General features: G+C 40.5%; 1 protein-coding gene across 1 annotated transcript in view; it reads left to right on the top strand.

The window, feature by feature from the left end:
• LOC119728329 (ubiquitin carboxyl-terminal hydrolase 24-like) overlaps positions 1-16,526 on the top strand; it is a 116,011-nt gene that overhangs the window by 19,169 nt on the left and 80,316 nt on the right. Inside the window, exons 12-21 of the mRNA XM_038200529.1 lie at positions 280-360; positions 1,750-1,893; positions 2,609-2,740; positions 4,361-4,549; positions 5,611-5,751; positions 7,194-7,360; positions 9,926-9,964; positions 12,967-13,144; positions 14,551-14,649; positions 16,281-16,385. Coding sequence (XP_038056457.1) covers positions 280-360; positions 1,750-1,893; positions 2,609-2,740; positions 4,361-4,549; positions 5,611-5,751; positions 7,194-7,360; positions 9,926-9,964; positions 12,967-13,144; positions 14,551-14,649; positions 16,281-16,385 — 1,275 coding nt within the window. The remainder of the gene's footprint in view (positions 1-279; positions 361-1,749; positions 1,894-2,608; positions 2,741-4,360; positions 4,550-5,610; positions 5,752-7,193; positions 7,361-9,925; positions 9,965-12,966; positions 13,145-14,550; positions 14,650-16,280; positions 16,386-16,526) is intronic.

A 16,526-nucleotide genomic window follows, 5' to 3' on the forward strand; every position in this document is an offset into this window, starting at 1 on the left:
TTCTCCATTAAAACAAGTTGACAATTTGTCGCCACTTAATGTCTATAAAAAAAAGTAGTTCTCAAAAAAAATTCTTATTAAAAAAAAAATTATTGAAAAAAAACTTATTAACAATGAGTGACAAATCATTGCCGTGGAACTTACGAGGAATTGAACCCAATGTTAACTCTTAACTCTCTGTTTGGAAGAATCATCATAAATTAAGATCATCCAACATAACTTAAAGATATTGTCTTGGTCACATATAGGATATAATCAGTTGGATTTTTTTGTGTGCAGGGTTTGTTGGTTGTACCAGCACTGAGGCAACTGCACTCCATCACCAGAGGAATCACAAAACAGAGCTACACCAAAGACAAGGTAAAGTGCCTAAAGATAAGGTAAAGTGCCTAAAGATAAGGTAAAGGATCAAAAGATAAGGTAAAGTGTCAAAAGATAAGGTAAAGTGTTAAAAGATAAGGTAAAGTGACTAAAGATAAGGTAAAGTGCCTAAAGGTTAGGTGTAGTGCCAAAAGATAAGGAAATGTGCCAAATGATAAAGAAATGTGCCGAAAGATAAGTAAAGTGACTAAAGATAAGGTAAAGTGCCTAGAAATAAGGTAAAAGTGCCAAATGATAAGGTCAAGTGCCTATTGTAAAGAATCTAAAGATAAGGTAAAGTGCTTAAAGATACGGTAAAGTGCCTAAAGACAAAGAAATGTGCCAAAAGGTAAGTAAAGTGACTAAAGTCAAGATAAGGTAAAGTGCCTAAAAATAAGGCAAAAGTGCCAAATGATAAGGTCAAGCACCTAAAGATAAGGTAAAGTGCCTAAAGATTTGGTAAAGTGCCTAAAGATAAAGAAATGTGCCAAAATATAAGATAAAGAGCGTAAAGATAAGGCAAAGTGCCTTAACGTAAAGTAAAGTGCCTAAAGATCAGGTAACACACCTAAAGATGAGGTAAAGTGTCTAAAGATATTGGTTGTCCTGTTGTCGGGTTTGCCCAAGTCAAACATCGCTCCATTACAACGTATTCAAAACTCCGCTGCCAGAATGGTTACTCGGACTAAGAAACATGAACACATTACACCAGTCCTTCGGTCTCTTCATTGGCTTCCGGTTCACAAACGCATCATCTTCAAAACACTTCTCCTTGTTTTCAAAATCATTCACAACCTTGCCCCATCATACCTTCAGAAGCTCGTATCTACCCAGTCCACAGCCATTTCATCTACATCCCGCCACCTCCGATCGCATTCTACAGCCCATCTTCAGTTACTGCCTGGACCTAAAACCAAAACCCGCTATGGCGACCGTGCCTTCTCTGTGCTAGCCCCGAAACTCTGGAACTCTCTTCCCATCCACATCCGTGAAACTGATTCATTAGACTCGTTTAACTTTTTTCACAAGCCTTTGATCAGCAAATTGATATCTGTACAAGAAACAACTGTGCGCTTTGAAACATGGTGGAAAGCGCATTATAAATGTTTTAAGTTATAGTTATAGTTATAATGCACCTAAAGATACCGTAAAGTGCCTAAAGATAAGGTAAAGGGCCTGAGGAAAATGTGAAGTGCCAAAAGATGAGGTAAAGTGCCAAAACTTAAGGGAAAGTGCCTTTCAGCGAAAAACATACTATGACATAAGTTCCTCCTAATGATTTCACACCTTAATCTTTATAAAGGTCTGATGTGTGCTCTATACATTTTGGGAAAAACTGCAAGTGTGGTACTTTCTCATTTATTGTTGATAGTGTAATTTTGTTTGTAGGGTTTGCCACAAGAGCTGAACAAGAGCTATGACATCATCAAACTGACGACACAAAGTCTGCTCAAATATCACAAGATGGCCATCGCAGAAGGACAACCCCTGGGACCGAAAGTATCGATAGATGGCCGCTACACACACGAAGAGGTAAAATATGTATATATATGATCTGATACACCGTGCCCTCTGGAGACATGCACACAATAGGGAACAAAAGATTGTACATGTCTCCACAGGGCAATTTCTATAGATTAATACGTCTCCACAAGGTTTTCACGAAATAGATATATGGATTTTACTAAAAAACTAGGAATTTCCAAGGTGTGTTGATGTCGCAAATGGTAGAATTTTAGAAAAGGGATATTAAGTCCGAATTTCAGCCAAGGAAATTAATTCTGGTTAAAATAAGAGCATTTTGAAACTGTACTTTCAAACTCGAAAACGTTAGTTCACAATAACAAAGAAATGTCTCCACAAGGATGCAAATTTCAATATAAATGTATTTTTATGCCCCGCGTTCTTTCAGCAAAACGAAAACAATTCACACACATCCCTATGTGATTTGTTTTTGTTTTGCTGAAAGAACACTTACCTTTTTGTGATCCATGGACTGAACTTTATAACAGTGGTTGTGTTTAAAATTCCGTAACTTGAAAAGTACATGAGTGCTTTGAATGATTTTTGTACTAAAAGAAAGCTTAATGACTGGGCTTTCATATCCTAGATTTTGGAAGTGCTACATGCAGAACTTCACTAAAACTATGGTCCCGACATTTGGGTTTCGTTTTATGTTTACTCCCCCTGTATGTGTTGGCTTTATTAATGTGCGTTCCTCATTTTGTATAAATATTTATTCTGGCAGTACCTGGATGTCCACTTGCGATTCCTGGCCTTCATTCTCCAAGAGGGGGCGCTGTATTTGCACTGGCACCGAGCGCGGGAGATATGGGATTGCCTGGTGGCCAATCCTGACGCCTGCGAATTTGACGTTGAGGTCAGTTTCATGAAATGGGTTGATACGGTCCGATTCTGCAACTGTTGGCCAAACGTAAAGACGACCTGAATTTGGACCTTATGGCCAAACAAAGTTCAAATAGTCAATTCATATATTTTATTTCATGATTTCGCTGCTTAGTCCGTTATTTGTAAACACGTGAGACAGTTTACGTATTTCTATTGGTCGAGAGCCGCCACGTGGTTGGTTTTATACAGCCATTTTATACACCGCTGCGAAGTTTTTATAACCGGCAGGGTCACATCTACCGGTAACTATAATTCGGGAAGTCGCTGTTTGTCTGTGTGTCTGTCTGTCTGTATTTCGATTATCTCCAGAACCAGGCTGTGTATGAAGTTGAAAATCGGCTCAAATTGCTCAGGACCCCAGAATGTGCAGTGTCAAGTTTGAAGTTGTTTGGATGAGCAGTTCTCAAAAAAGCAGCGTTTTCTGAGGCAAACATGGCAGTCCTTAGCTGGAGTCGGTGTGGTTAAAATCTCTTCCACATTTCTTTGTTTTATATTGTCCCAGCCACGTGTGGTAGCCATGCCCCAGGTCATCTATCACTAGATCCTAGTATGGACCATGGTACATCCACCAGAGGGGGTGTCAGTCTTGTGATCCTACTGGAGGTGTTGAAAATTGGCGGGAAAACCTAGTGTGCTTGTGCACATTTACATAGGCTTGTGTACAAATGCACTGTATACATAGGGATTGTTTCGATCACCCCTGTGACCAAAATGGAATGTCAAGTGGCATTGATGGGTTAAGTCTGTGGTTTTAATGGCTGTTTGGGGCCTGAGGGATACCAGGGGTTAATCAGGGGTGAATGGTCTGACTGTGAGGGCCGGGTGGCTCAAATTACATGGTGTCATGGATTGATTCCCAACAAGCACTTGATATTTAACATCAAAAAATTACTCCGCGTAGCGTAGACCACCACCCACTGCATAGCAGATTTTTCTTCTTATGTACATGTACGTGTGGGGCTCCACGGCCATTTTCCAGTTGATTAAGGAACCCTCACTTTTGGCCGATACCATTGTCCAGTATGGGTGAATAGACTGCAAAGCACTGCATACCATTTTGTCTCCGTATGTACACGTACGTGTGAAGCTGCACGGGAACATGCCTTTTGCTGTCGACTGAGCAACCATCACTGTAGGCAGTCGACTGAGCAGCCCTCACTGTAGGGCGATACCATTGTCCAGTATGGGTGAATATCAGTGCCAGGGGATGACGAAATGTACAAAGTGTGCGTTCAACCTGTGAGTGTGCGTTCAACCCGTGAAAACAACACCATTGAGTTGTGTGCGTTGTTTGCTTGAGCGGTTCTCGATTGCCCCTTCCGAACAGGTACATTTTTGACGGGCTCTGCACTAGTTCAAGCTAACAACAATGAGTTCATGAACTCAACGAAATCATGAGTTATCTTTGAAAAGGTGTCCAAATTAGAAAATTGCCGAAAAACAATTACACATTGATATTCAGTGCCAAAGTCATCAACACTAGAATGATGTCACAGCGTCAGTATTCTAAAGTGTGGCAAAGTAATTTCTTCACTGAAAACCATGTGGAGCTATTTTTGAGCTTAGCATCTATCCTCCCTGTCTATGTCAGACCTGCTTTGAGTGGTTCCGTGTCGGCCTGACAGACCTGGAGCAAGACACCCAGATGCAACTCTTCAAGGAGAAACTGCTCAAGCTGGACCCTACCACTCTCTCCCCGACGGGCTTCGAGTGCATCAAACCCTTCTTTGAAACCGTCAACATCAACAGCGACGCTTTGAAAAAGACAGCCACCGGTCTGGTGAGTTATTAATAATAACTGTAATATGTATTTATGTAGTGTAGATATGAACCAAACGCATTCTCACGACACAGTACAAGGAGAACTTTCAAAGATCATCTCAGCTCCCTGGGGAGTATGCAGCTCGATGCTGCCATAAAGGAGAAAACAGCTAAATCAGACACATATCCGTTTTTTACCCTCGCGAAGGGTGGAAGTGGATTTTTAATCGCCATTACATTAGGCCAAAAAAAAAAGTCTCCGGTTTCTGGTATGCGCGCGCGTCGCCGTAGCCATGCGCGTCGGCAAAATGAAAAAGTTTTTTTTTCAATGAAAGATGATGTCTAAAAGCCGCCAAACTCACTGGTTTGACTGGAATCCTGCTGCTGCACAATTTTAACGTGTTTTTAGATGGGGTTATGATCGAGAATAAGCTTTATGTGGCCTCTCTGGTCTCCCATAATATTTGCACAAAGTTTAGTCGGGCACCATTTGCAGTCATCAGCCGACATTTGAAGCAAAAAAAAACAGATAAAAAAAACCGCGTCGCCGCACCACTTTTCGGGCAAGCTCCATACCAGAAACCGGAGACTTTTTTTTTGGCCTTACCACTACTGTTATTTATCCCGCGAGTGCGAGTGGAACACGGAATGATGTAGTGCGTTGATGTCGGCCGAGTGGTATGTGGGACACAGACGCACTACATTTTCTGTTTTCTCGCGAGCGTGATAACGAATTTATCTTCAAACTTGACACACATTTAAGTTGGAACTAGCACGCTTTACGCGAACGTTTTTCGCAGTTTGGCGCATACAGCTGGAATGTAGCTCGCAACTTGGAATAGCACAATACGCAGGGTGCGATATGGACCGTGCGATTCGGTATAATGTCACACCGTTGTTGTCATGGTTTGACCAATCAAGATCGAGGATACAAGTTTGCTTGAAGATAACGCTTATTCTAAAAACTGTTTGGACATTTTTACTAAACAGAATAGAATTTTGTGTGCTCTGGGACTACTCGTACTAGGCTTCCCTTGCTATGTCTTATTTCTCCTGCGTTTCATATTTTTGTATTTAAAGGTGGTGGAGAAGCTGGATTTGTACGGTCTGGACTTCATGTGGCAGGTGGCTCTTGAGACTCCTGTGGAGGAGATTGCCGATCAGGCCATCAGGCATCTGATGAAGATGTGCTATTCCAACCTGTCACGCAAGCTCAAGAAGGTAGGTTTCCGTGGTTCGGTTCAGACTAGAAAGTCCAGAGTCAAGACTGAAATCTGAAGGTCCTTGAAAGAGACCTGAAGGCCCAAGACCAAGACTGGAAGCTGAGGGTCCGAGACCGACACCTGAAGGTCCCTAAGCAAGACTAAACGCCTGAAACCCAAACTGAAGGTCCAAACCCAAGACCAGAAGGTCGGAGACCAGGACCTGAGGGTCTTAGTCTGAGAAAGAAACAGAGACCTAATGTTCCTGACCAAGACCTAGAGCTCCTTGTCCAAGGCTTTAAAGTCCAAAGCCGAGACCAAGACCCGGAAGTCTGAGACTGACACTGAAACTTGAGGATCTAAGACCAAGATTTGAAGGTCTGCTGATGAGACAGAGACATGGAGGTTAAAAGCTGACACCAAGACCTGAATGGCCAAGTTCGACACTGAGGCCTGAAAGCGTTAGACTGAGATTGAAACCTTAGGGTCTAAGACCAAGACTTGAAGGTCCTATTCTGAGAAAGAAACAGAGACCTAATGTTCCGTACCAAGACTTAGAGCTCCTTGTCCAAGGCTTTAAGGTCCAAACCCAAGACCAAGACCTGAAGGTCCAAGGTCAAGGTTGAGACCCGGAAGTCTGAGACTGACACTGAAACTTGAGGGTCTAAGACCAAGACTTGAAGGTCTGATGATGAGACAAAGACATGAAGGTTAAAAGCAGACACCAAGACCTGAAGGTCCAAGTTCGATGCTGAGGCCCGAAAGTCTTAGACTGAGATTGAAACCTTAGGGTCTAAGACCAAGACTTGAAGGTCCTAGTCCGAGAAAGAAACAGAGACCTAATGTTCCGTACCAAGACCTAGAGCTCCTTGTCCAAGGCTTTAAAGTCCAAAGCCGAGACCAAGACCTGAAGGTCCAAGGTCAAGGTTGCGACCTGGAAGTCTGAGACTGACACTGAAACTTGAGGGTCTAAGACCAAGATTTGAAGGTCTGATGATGAGACAGAGACATTTAGAGTAAAAGCAGGGACCAAGACCTGAAGGTCCAAGTTCAATGGTGAGACCCGGAAGTCTGAGACTGACACTGAAACTTGAGGGTCTAAGACCAAGATTTGAAGGTCTGATGATGAGACAGAGACATTAAGAGTAAAAGCAGGGACCAAGACCTGAAGGTCCAAGTTCAATGGTGAGACCCGGAAGTCTGAGACTGACACAAAAACTTGAGGGTCTAAGACCAAGATTTGAAGGTCTGATGATGAGACAGAGACATGGAGGTTAAAAAAGACTTGATGTATCTTTGGAATGTTTTCTTTTATTGTTCTCTTCAAAATTAGTCACTTTTTGGATAGCTGCAAATGATCTACTCTTCCTTTAAACATTGTGTGGGTTTGTCATTGAAACGGCGGACAAATGTTGGAACAAAGATATAAAGTGCTTGTTTTGTTTTTTCTTCTAATACAAGGATCCTGTTGCCTTGCATAATGGCTTCATCGCAGAGTGCTACCACAGGCTGGAGCTAGCCACCATCGCGCTGGGAGGCACAGCCGTAGCCCGTGCTATCTCCCAAGCCACTAAGACACTGACTGCGGCTACCGTGCCTGGCGTAGCCACGATCCCAAGCCCCTTGAGGTGAGATGCGACAAGCCGTAGCTGATTTGTGAGAAAGGTGCTGTACGATGCCATTTTTGGGTACAAAACAGATTCCATTCTCAATTCATTGACTTAAAGGTGTCATGCGATGAATTTTTCTTTGGAACACATTTTGTGCAACTTTCTATTCCGCTTAAATGTATGAAAACTATTTAACATCCCTTTTTGGCTAATTTTATTGAAAAGTGCACTGATTTAAACATTTGAAATATGCCATGATTTTCTGGACAACTGAGGGCGCTGTTGCTGTGATGTCATTTCAGGAAGACACTGTTCAGTTTCGATTTTTTGTGTGTGTTCATATTGTGAACCCAAAAATGTGCTCATCGAAAACATTTGTGAGAAAAGATCGCTCATTGGCTTACTGCCATGTACTGACACAATAATTCACCAAAGAAAAGAAAATTCACGACAGCAAAATATTCAACATTCTGGCAACTTGTGGTGCTGAAATAGCTGTAACATTGAGTTTTCTGCCTGAAATGACATCACACCTTTGCTCATGAATATGGAAATTGGCATTAGCATAAAAACCAAAAAGGCACCAAAATACCCTTGAAAATGGCGAAACGAAAATTGAAAATAAGGTTAAATGTGACACAAAGGTGCATTTTAAAGGATTGTATTAAAAAAAGGCACATTGCATGGGCCCTTTATATCTTGTATTAAAAAAGACTACATCTTTGAAATCTTTAATCTGTAGATTGAAGATACGTTGCAAAATTATTTCATTCAAGGTGAAATTTCTAGTCTTGATACCCGAAAAAAGGCATCTTTACAGCACATCCTCATTCGCTCAAAGGGGTAGTGTGGCCTAGTGGTTTGGGTTCGTGACTCATGATCAGAAGGTCAGGGATTCAAATCCAGCTGCCGGTCAAATGTGTCCTTGGGCAAGCCACTTGACCCCCACTTGCCTCTCTCCACACAGGAGTATAAATGGGTACCAGCATTAGCTGGGGAGTATTCTGCGATGGACTAGCATCCCATCCAGGGGGAATTAGAAATATTTTCAGTCGTTTCATGACGGACTTTATTACTTACTTGTTCACTCTAAAATATGATCTATTGGTTTTGTGTTACTGGAACCAGTGATGTGGTGCTACCCTGGGGTCCAGTCACTGATTTCTGATAACTGATCAAATCACTGTTCACTGATCAAATCACTGATTTCTGATCTCTGATCAAATCAGTGTTCACTGATCAAATCAATGATTTATGTTCACTGATTAAATCACTGTTCACTGATCAAATTGCTGATTTCTGATCTCTGATCAAATCACTGTTCACTGATCAAATCACTGATTTCTGATCACTGATTAAATCACTGTTCACTGATCAAATCACTGATTTCTGATCTCTGATCAAATCAGTGTTCACTGATCAAATCACTGATTTCTGAGCACTGATCAAATCATTGATCTTTGATCAAATCTCTGATCACTGATCAAATCTGATCACTGATCCCTGTATACTGACTGGATAGCTAACGCTAAAAGAAACTTTAAAAATTTGTGGGCCAGCTAGTGGTGGGAGGAATCAGAGATTTCAAAATCTGGTTATCCTAATTTTTTTCAAACCCAATAAAAGTCTGAAAGTTATCCGATTTCACTGGAAGCTCACAGTCATGCCAACAAAAAGTTAAGAGTTCAGGTGCCGCACGGAATGCTGTACACGATGGTATACATGTAGTTTGCGGGATTGAATGACCATTGGGCCTTGAGAGCTGTAATGGTGAGAATATGGATGGGAACTCTCTGATCAGACGAATGGGCAGGCTATTCACGAACCGAGAAGACCACTAGCAAGTGAATGCAGTTACAATCAGAGACCATGGAACAAATTGGGGGATGTTACAGTTGTTTTCTTTAGCTTGTGTCCCCAAAAAATGGAAGGCCTAATTCTTTTAAGTTTGGTTTCGAATATCTAGTATCCAAAATCCAAACCAAATAGCGGAATAAGCCATTTGCGAGTTAAATTTGAATAAAATCTGGAACGCTGACTTAAAACAATGCTTTGTGCGTTTTAATCTAGCATTCTCCCGACCAAAGAGACTGTTACTGTATCACGTGATTCGGGGCAAGCCTTATGCTAGCAACCCCCAGCTCCGGCATGGTCTGGTGTCTTTGTGCCATTCTCACCCATTGTGAACAATGTATTGGTGCTGAGCGTCCCTTACGTAACTATGCAAGAGCTTGCCCCGAATCATGTGATATAGCAACAGTGTCTTTGGTCTGGAGAATTTAAAGTTCAAATGTGCCCAGCATTCTGAGCAAGTCAGTGTACCAGATGTTTTTCAAATGTAAATCCCAAAGGGTATAGGTTACTCGCAAATGGCTTATTCAAACCAAATTAAAACAAAATCAAAATTAGCCACAAACATTCACATGACATGCTACTCATATTTCACTCCATAATCTTTAAAAAAAAACATGGCTTCCTTTCATAATGTTCCCATTCATTCTTGTCAACTTGATTCCTTTTTTTTCGGGTCTGTCCTCTTTTCTTAACTGTACCTCCATCCGTTTCCTCTGTCGTATGTCAAAGTGAGCAACCATCTTGTGGTCTAATGACGAGTTGTCGAAGGTAAGACCAAATATAAGAAGAAAAAAATTTAGGGGGGGCAAAAGTGATTTTATAACATGGCACTGAGTGTTTGGTAGTATATCTGGTGATAATAACTCCCTTTTTTTCACCTTCACTTTTCCCGCGTGAGTGGTTGACTAATGAGTATAACATTGCAGCTGTATTTCTGTGAGGTATTTGTATTGTACACACTTTTGCGTTGCTACGGGCTGCATAGTGTTGATGTACCCTTTGATTTTTCACCTGTAGCGCTTAGCTAGAGCAAAAGTTTTGCCTGGAATTTTGCAGAAAGTGAAATTTCATCAAGTTCTAACACTCCGGTTCATAAATTGCGAGTTTACCTACCTGTTACAAAGTTAGCAGAGAAATTTATTTCGGCGTGATTTTCAGATTTCATTTCGAAGTGCACAGTGAACCCTTTGAAAATGCCCCCCAAATATAGGAAACTAATTTTCTGGCAAACTTCATGTTGGGTATGGAAGTAGCGATAATAATGGTTTATCAGAATTTATCAACTTACAGAAATTTGTACATGTTAATTTGAAATTTACCAAGATTTATTCAAGTGTACCACGTTAGGGAACACTCAGCCGATTTTGTGCCCAATCTCCGGATGCACCGTTTGCGAATTTCGGATTAAATTTCATGACACTGAAATTGTTCACAGCCCATAGCAAGCATTAATAACGTAAAAGTACCAGTTTTCCACTGAATGAATTTGAAGTTTGTCAACAAAGAAGTTTGGCAACACCACATGAGGAATGTCGGGGTAAAAGTCAAAGTGCGTCACGTTAGGGAACACCAATATAAGCACCCTTTCAGTTGTTCAGGAGAAATGTTGAACACTTGCCATTGTTGCCAGTACTGTTATGTGTGCAAAATCCCAAAAGAAAATGCTGCATGTTAGTGCACTTTCAGATGAAAATGATAAGATAATGAAATTGACGTAGCACCATGTGACAAATCTCTTTTGTGAGTTTGTGATGCTCTGAAAAAAACCGGGGGTGGGGGGGGGCTCAACTTTTCGGACCGTATAGACCGCTTACAGACGCGATCGATTATTAACGCGCAAAGGTGCGCGACACCATGTTGTGGGACAAAATGTGCATTGAAAGATATACGCTTGTCCCACAACATGGCATTGTGCGACTTCACGCGTCGATTATCAAATGCATCTGCAAGCGGTCTATTGTTTGCCCTCAAAGCAGATAACAATTGGGTAAATTCAAACGCGGGAGTCTTTGGCTAGACTAGTCAGTGTTTGGTTCCAAGTCGTTCACGTAAAAAGTGAACCGTGAACTGGGGTAGACTAACATGCTCTATTTCTCCTGTCCGTCATATTTGAGGTGATTAAATGAATTCCATTTTATTTGTGAATTATCCTCTCCCTTGCTCTCCATTGTTGTTGGTTATCCCTTGATGAATATTTTTATCCCAATCTCAAGCAGTCATTGTACCTTTGACCTTCCCTCTGCCTTTATCTGCCAAACTCGTGCCCCCACCCCCACCCCCACCCCCACCCCACCCACACCCCAACCTCCCACCCCCACCTCCCACCCCACCCCCATAAACAAAACACTTTTCATTTCCCCATCCTCTGGATTCATAAAATTCTAATTCATAAATACCTAAGACAGTTTACCCATTCCTATTGGTCAAAAGCCCGTCACGTGGGTGGTTTGAAACCGCCGGTAAAACACCGCTGCGTTCTGCGCAACATCACATGGTACACGCTGCACTCGCGCCAATTCCATATAAGGAGATTTTTAGCGCTACGCGTGCGAGGCACATACCACAGAAATGTCAGAGGGGTGTTTCACAAAACATGAGGTAAAATTGTTGAATAAAATCATTGGAAATTGTTGAATTTTTGACTTGTTTTGACTTCTGAACCGAAAGGTATTGATGAGTGGGAATAAATATGTTCTTGGCTGGTATTAAACAAGTACAGGTTTAAACCAGCTCGGTACCTGACTCCGGATATATTGCCGACCAGGCCCCTAGCCAGTTGTATACGTACTTGTTTAAAACCCGCCAAGCACATATTTATTCCCTTATTGAGCATAGCTGCCAAGGCCCTTTCATGTTATTTGTTTATTGTTTCGGTTTTGCCATCGGGTTTTGACTTGACCAAAGTTTGAATTAGGTATCTGCCCGAAAAGACTAAAAACACTCAATCTAAACATTTCAAATTTTCGGGGGGTTTCAAAGTTGATCGGGATCCGAAACATGCAAGTTAAAGGGGTAAACAATGCCAAGCATATCGGTTGTGATGCTCTGTGTAGATTTCTTGGCAGGAGTAGGCCACAAGATGTTGCTTTCTTTGGTTTTCTTCTTGGTTCATGGCTCTCTGTTTTTGTTATGATTTCACCTTGTGTCAATTATTTTCTTTCTTGCTTTTTTTCTCTTTTCTTTTTATTTCTTTCTGAATGTCGTACAGGCTGTAGCGGAGAAAAATGAAAAAAACAAAAAACAAATGTGAGGTGGTGGTTTTTATTTTTTTTATTTTCAGATTTATTGATATTTTTTATCTTTGATATGTCTCTACACATATTTTAAGAGAACGAGTATAGAATCGTGGAATAAAAGTGTTTTTAAGGAAAAAACAATCACGTCTTTAATTTTCATTACTACAAAACAGTCAAAACTTTCAAGGCCTTTTTCTTACTCACACAATTACAAGTTGTCAGCAAATTCTTTTCTTATTTTTGAGCGCATTTTAAAAGGGTTCATTGTGCACTTCAAAAAAATATATTGGAAAATCACGCCAAAATGAAATTTCTTTGCTAACGTTGTAATGGGGAGAAAAACTCAAGATTTATGAATGGGAATGATTAGAACTTGATGAAATTTTACTTACTGTAAAATTTGAGATAAAACTTTTGCCCTAGCAAGGCGCTAGAGGCGAAAAATCAAAATGCGCCATGTTAGGGGCCGTGCCACCTTAGGGACATCAACAATTTTTATGAATGGTGTGTTTTTTGGTTGATTTTTTTTAACAGAGCGGCAAAGTTACTAGTGATCGAGCGACTCCTCAAGCTAGCCGAGACGTACATCACCACGGTTGAGGACCAGCATCTCGCACCTCGTACCATCCTGCCCCATGGTGCATCATACCAGGGACAGCCAATCACAATGCAGGTCATCTGCGACTCGCCCAAGTACGACTTCATCCTGGTGGTGAGTTTCTGTTCTCTCCTAAATTTCAACAAGCAGTTAACATTTATTGATAAGATTGAATAAAGAAATTGACTGGAGTAGGGTTTGAACCTGTGACCTCCGGATTGCCGTTCCGGTGCTCTACCAACTGAGCTATCCAGCCTATGTTGGCGGGTCCCGATATTGTCAATGTCTGAAATCAACTTCCAACGCGTGATAAACAAATTACTGAATCATGGTATTCTAAGTTCTGTGTGATATATTTATAAAATATTGACCTTTCTCTCTGCCTTAAAGGGAATGTACAACATTTGCCTTTGCTGCAATTTTCAGCAATAAATGGATTTGGAGGATTAGTATGTTATAGCAAATATTGTAACTTACTTGTTCCACGTTTTGGGCTTGTAAATGCTGGAAAAAGCAAGAAAACTGAAGGGCAAACCTCAAATTGAGAAACTGATCATGTTGTAGTCTGGTTCCCTGACCCCATGAAACAGAGCAATTTATAGAGTTTGGGGAATTGTAAGGTCAGAGAATCAGTCTAGCAGGCTTGTACCCCTTCACAGGTCTGTGATCAATTGCAAAGCAAATGCGGAATAAGTTAACATGAAAAAGTAGGAGCAGTTTTTGAAAAAAAAAAAAGTTTTCTCCAACGCTGGTTGGCCGAACCAGCGTTGGAAAAATACATTTTTTCTTGAAAATGTCAGCACACCAGGAGCCACGATTTTACAGGATGCTTTAGACTGTCATTCCTAAAAATCCAGTAAGGTATTTCATGATAATTTGGTCATTTCATTTTTTTATGTTTGCAAATGTTGTATCTTCCCTTTAAAAACAAAAACTCACAATTTGCATTTTGCATGTGAAAACAAGATGCCAAATGACTGCCTAAAATGTTTCAGTTCAGCCCACCCCAAAACTTAAAAAAAAAAAAAATACATTTAACCACATTCTATCTCACTGGTGCACCACTCAAATAAAAAGCTCTGCTGTCCACTTTCATGTGATACCATATTTGAGGTTTTGACGTTTTGTAGTTCTGAAGACATCATATTTTCGTCCATTTTTCAACCATGTCCACTTTGTGTGGAATTACCCAAAACTTTTTTTCCCTGAGGGTCCTAGATATTTTAAAAACACCAAAAGTAAAAAGTTTGGTTGTAGATTGAAAAATTCAGGGAAGCTAATATTTGAAATTTTGAATGTTTGTGTGTTTTGCTTTGTTTTTGTTTATTGAGTTTTTGGGGGCTGAAAATAGAAGCCAAGTATTTGAATTTTGGAGAAAATATTTGCACATTGTAAAAATTTAATTTCTTGAATTGTTGTATACTTAAGAAATGTTTTTTTTTTCAGACAGATATTGTGCACGTCTGCAGGAACCTCAAAATTGTTACATCACTACATCAGTGCGATTTTACTTGTTTCAGGGTCACGGGAACGAGACATTGCAAAGCGTCCGTCAACGAATTGCCCAGCGGATGAGGACAACGGTGGACAACATTCAAATAGCTGCAAATGATAGAATGGTAAATAGAGAGAACCCACAAATCAAATAAGTAGAGACATGAGTACATGGGCATGGGTTCCGTGCACCAACTAGAGAGGGCATTTTTTTACCAATTTTGAGAGCCGGGTGGATGGGACACACTGCTGTGCACACACACTCTTGTTTTACCATACTCCCAAGGACAATGCTTTGTGTTTCCCTTTGTCCTTATAATATAACACTTTTCCATACACTAAGCACACAATCCTACTACAGAGGACCGTTTTGAACAAAAGACCCAATGCCCAAGGACGGAAGGATCTGTTGTTTTCCCTTTGTGTGTCTGTCCTCGGGGGTTATGTACCAGTAGAGCATGTACACTGCTTTGCGTGCATATAGCGTGAAGTACACACAACTTATTTATTCTAAATGTGCATAAAGTCATAGTGTCTTAGCGTTAGCGTCAGGCGTCATCGGTGATGCGTTTGAAGTCTCTCTCAGTGGTCTCCCCCAACTCTCCCTTTCTTGCCGGTGAGGGGGTACTTGTGCACGGAGTCCATACTAAACAGAATTTTCAGTGTAGCATACTTGTGAATTTTGTTGTTTCGTAAATTACTTTTTAAAGAAAAGAAATCACAAATTGTAAAATTGTAAGCCCGCCCCAAACAACAAGGCACAAGTGCCCAATGCTACTTTTGAGTAATTGGCTTTTTACAAATATTGAAGAAATTTGTTTTTTACTCACATAAACCTTCATATGGCATGTGAGATCATTTGCATTCCATGGAAGTTTCAACTCAGTGGAAGTTAAACTTTTTGAGAAAACAGGGGGGAAAACCATGCACATTTTCATCACAGTATTTCAAAAAATCAGTCGATTGACTGATCGCTGGAAATCACCAACATTTTTGGATTTCTTTTAAGTGACAGCAGGCCAGATGGAACAATAGCACGGGGTGTTTAGTACCATTACAATCTTTAATCCAAATAAGCCTTTTGATAACAATTTGATAGGCTACTTTTGTGATAAATGCAAATGATTCTGTATGCCAGTAAAGGAAATTTACAACATTTGCTTTTGCAGCAATTTTCAGAATTAAATGGATTTGGAGGATTAGAATGTTATAGCAAATATTGTTCAACTGCCTTGGTTCACGTTTTGGGCTTGTATATGCTTGAAAAACCAGGAAAACCAATCATGTTCTTGTAGTCTGGCTCCCTGACCCCACTTAAGATGAAATGGAACAATTTTGTAGACTTTGGGGAATTGTAAGGTCAGAGAATCAGTCTGGCAGGCTTGTAGAAAACATAGAATACTTAAATATGAAAAATTAGAAGTAGTTTTTGAAAATAAGCCAGTTTTTTTTGCAACGCTGGTCGGCCGACCAGCATGGAAAAATACAAATTTTCCTGAAAATGTCAGCACACCAGTAGCCATGAGTTTACAGGATGCCTTGTTTAGACTGTCATTCCCTAAAAATCCAGTAAGGTATTTCATGATAATTTGATCATTTTGTTCTTTGATGTTTGCAAATGTTGTATCTTCCCTTTAACGTATAAGAACAGTATTTCAATTTATTAGATTGTGTTTGCGCACTGAAGGATAAAAAAAAATCATTGTTAGATTTCTAGTTTGTAAGAAGAAAATCTGTTAACTTGTTTTTTGTGTAGCTGATGTCCAACAAGTACCCCAAGCTGCTGCGGCAGTTGGAGTTTGAGGAGCAGCAGTTGTTGACGGTCAAACAGTTGGGAACGGCAGTGTCCAGAATTGACGAGGTAGGACCCAAATGGCATTATTGGATTTCACTATCTAAAAGCAGCACTGAGATATCCCAGTAATTTTTACAAATTCACTGCTTATAAAACTGCAAGGAAAAGTCACATCTTGAAATAATCAATTTTGTGCAACCGGAGTGT

This window comes from Patiria miniata, unplaced genomic scaffold (genome assembly GCF_015706575.1).
Source record: "Patiria miniata isolate m_02_andy unplaced genomic scaffold, ASM1570657v1 HiC_scaffold_20, whole genome shotgun sequence".
In the NCBI taxonomy this organism is placed as follows: domain Eukaryota; kingdom Metazoa; phylum Echinodermata; class Asteroidea; order Valvatida; family Asterinidae; genus Patiria; species Patiria miniata.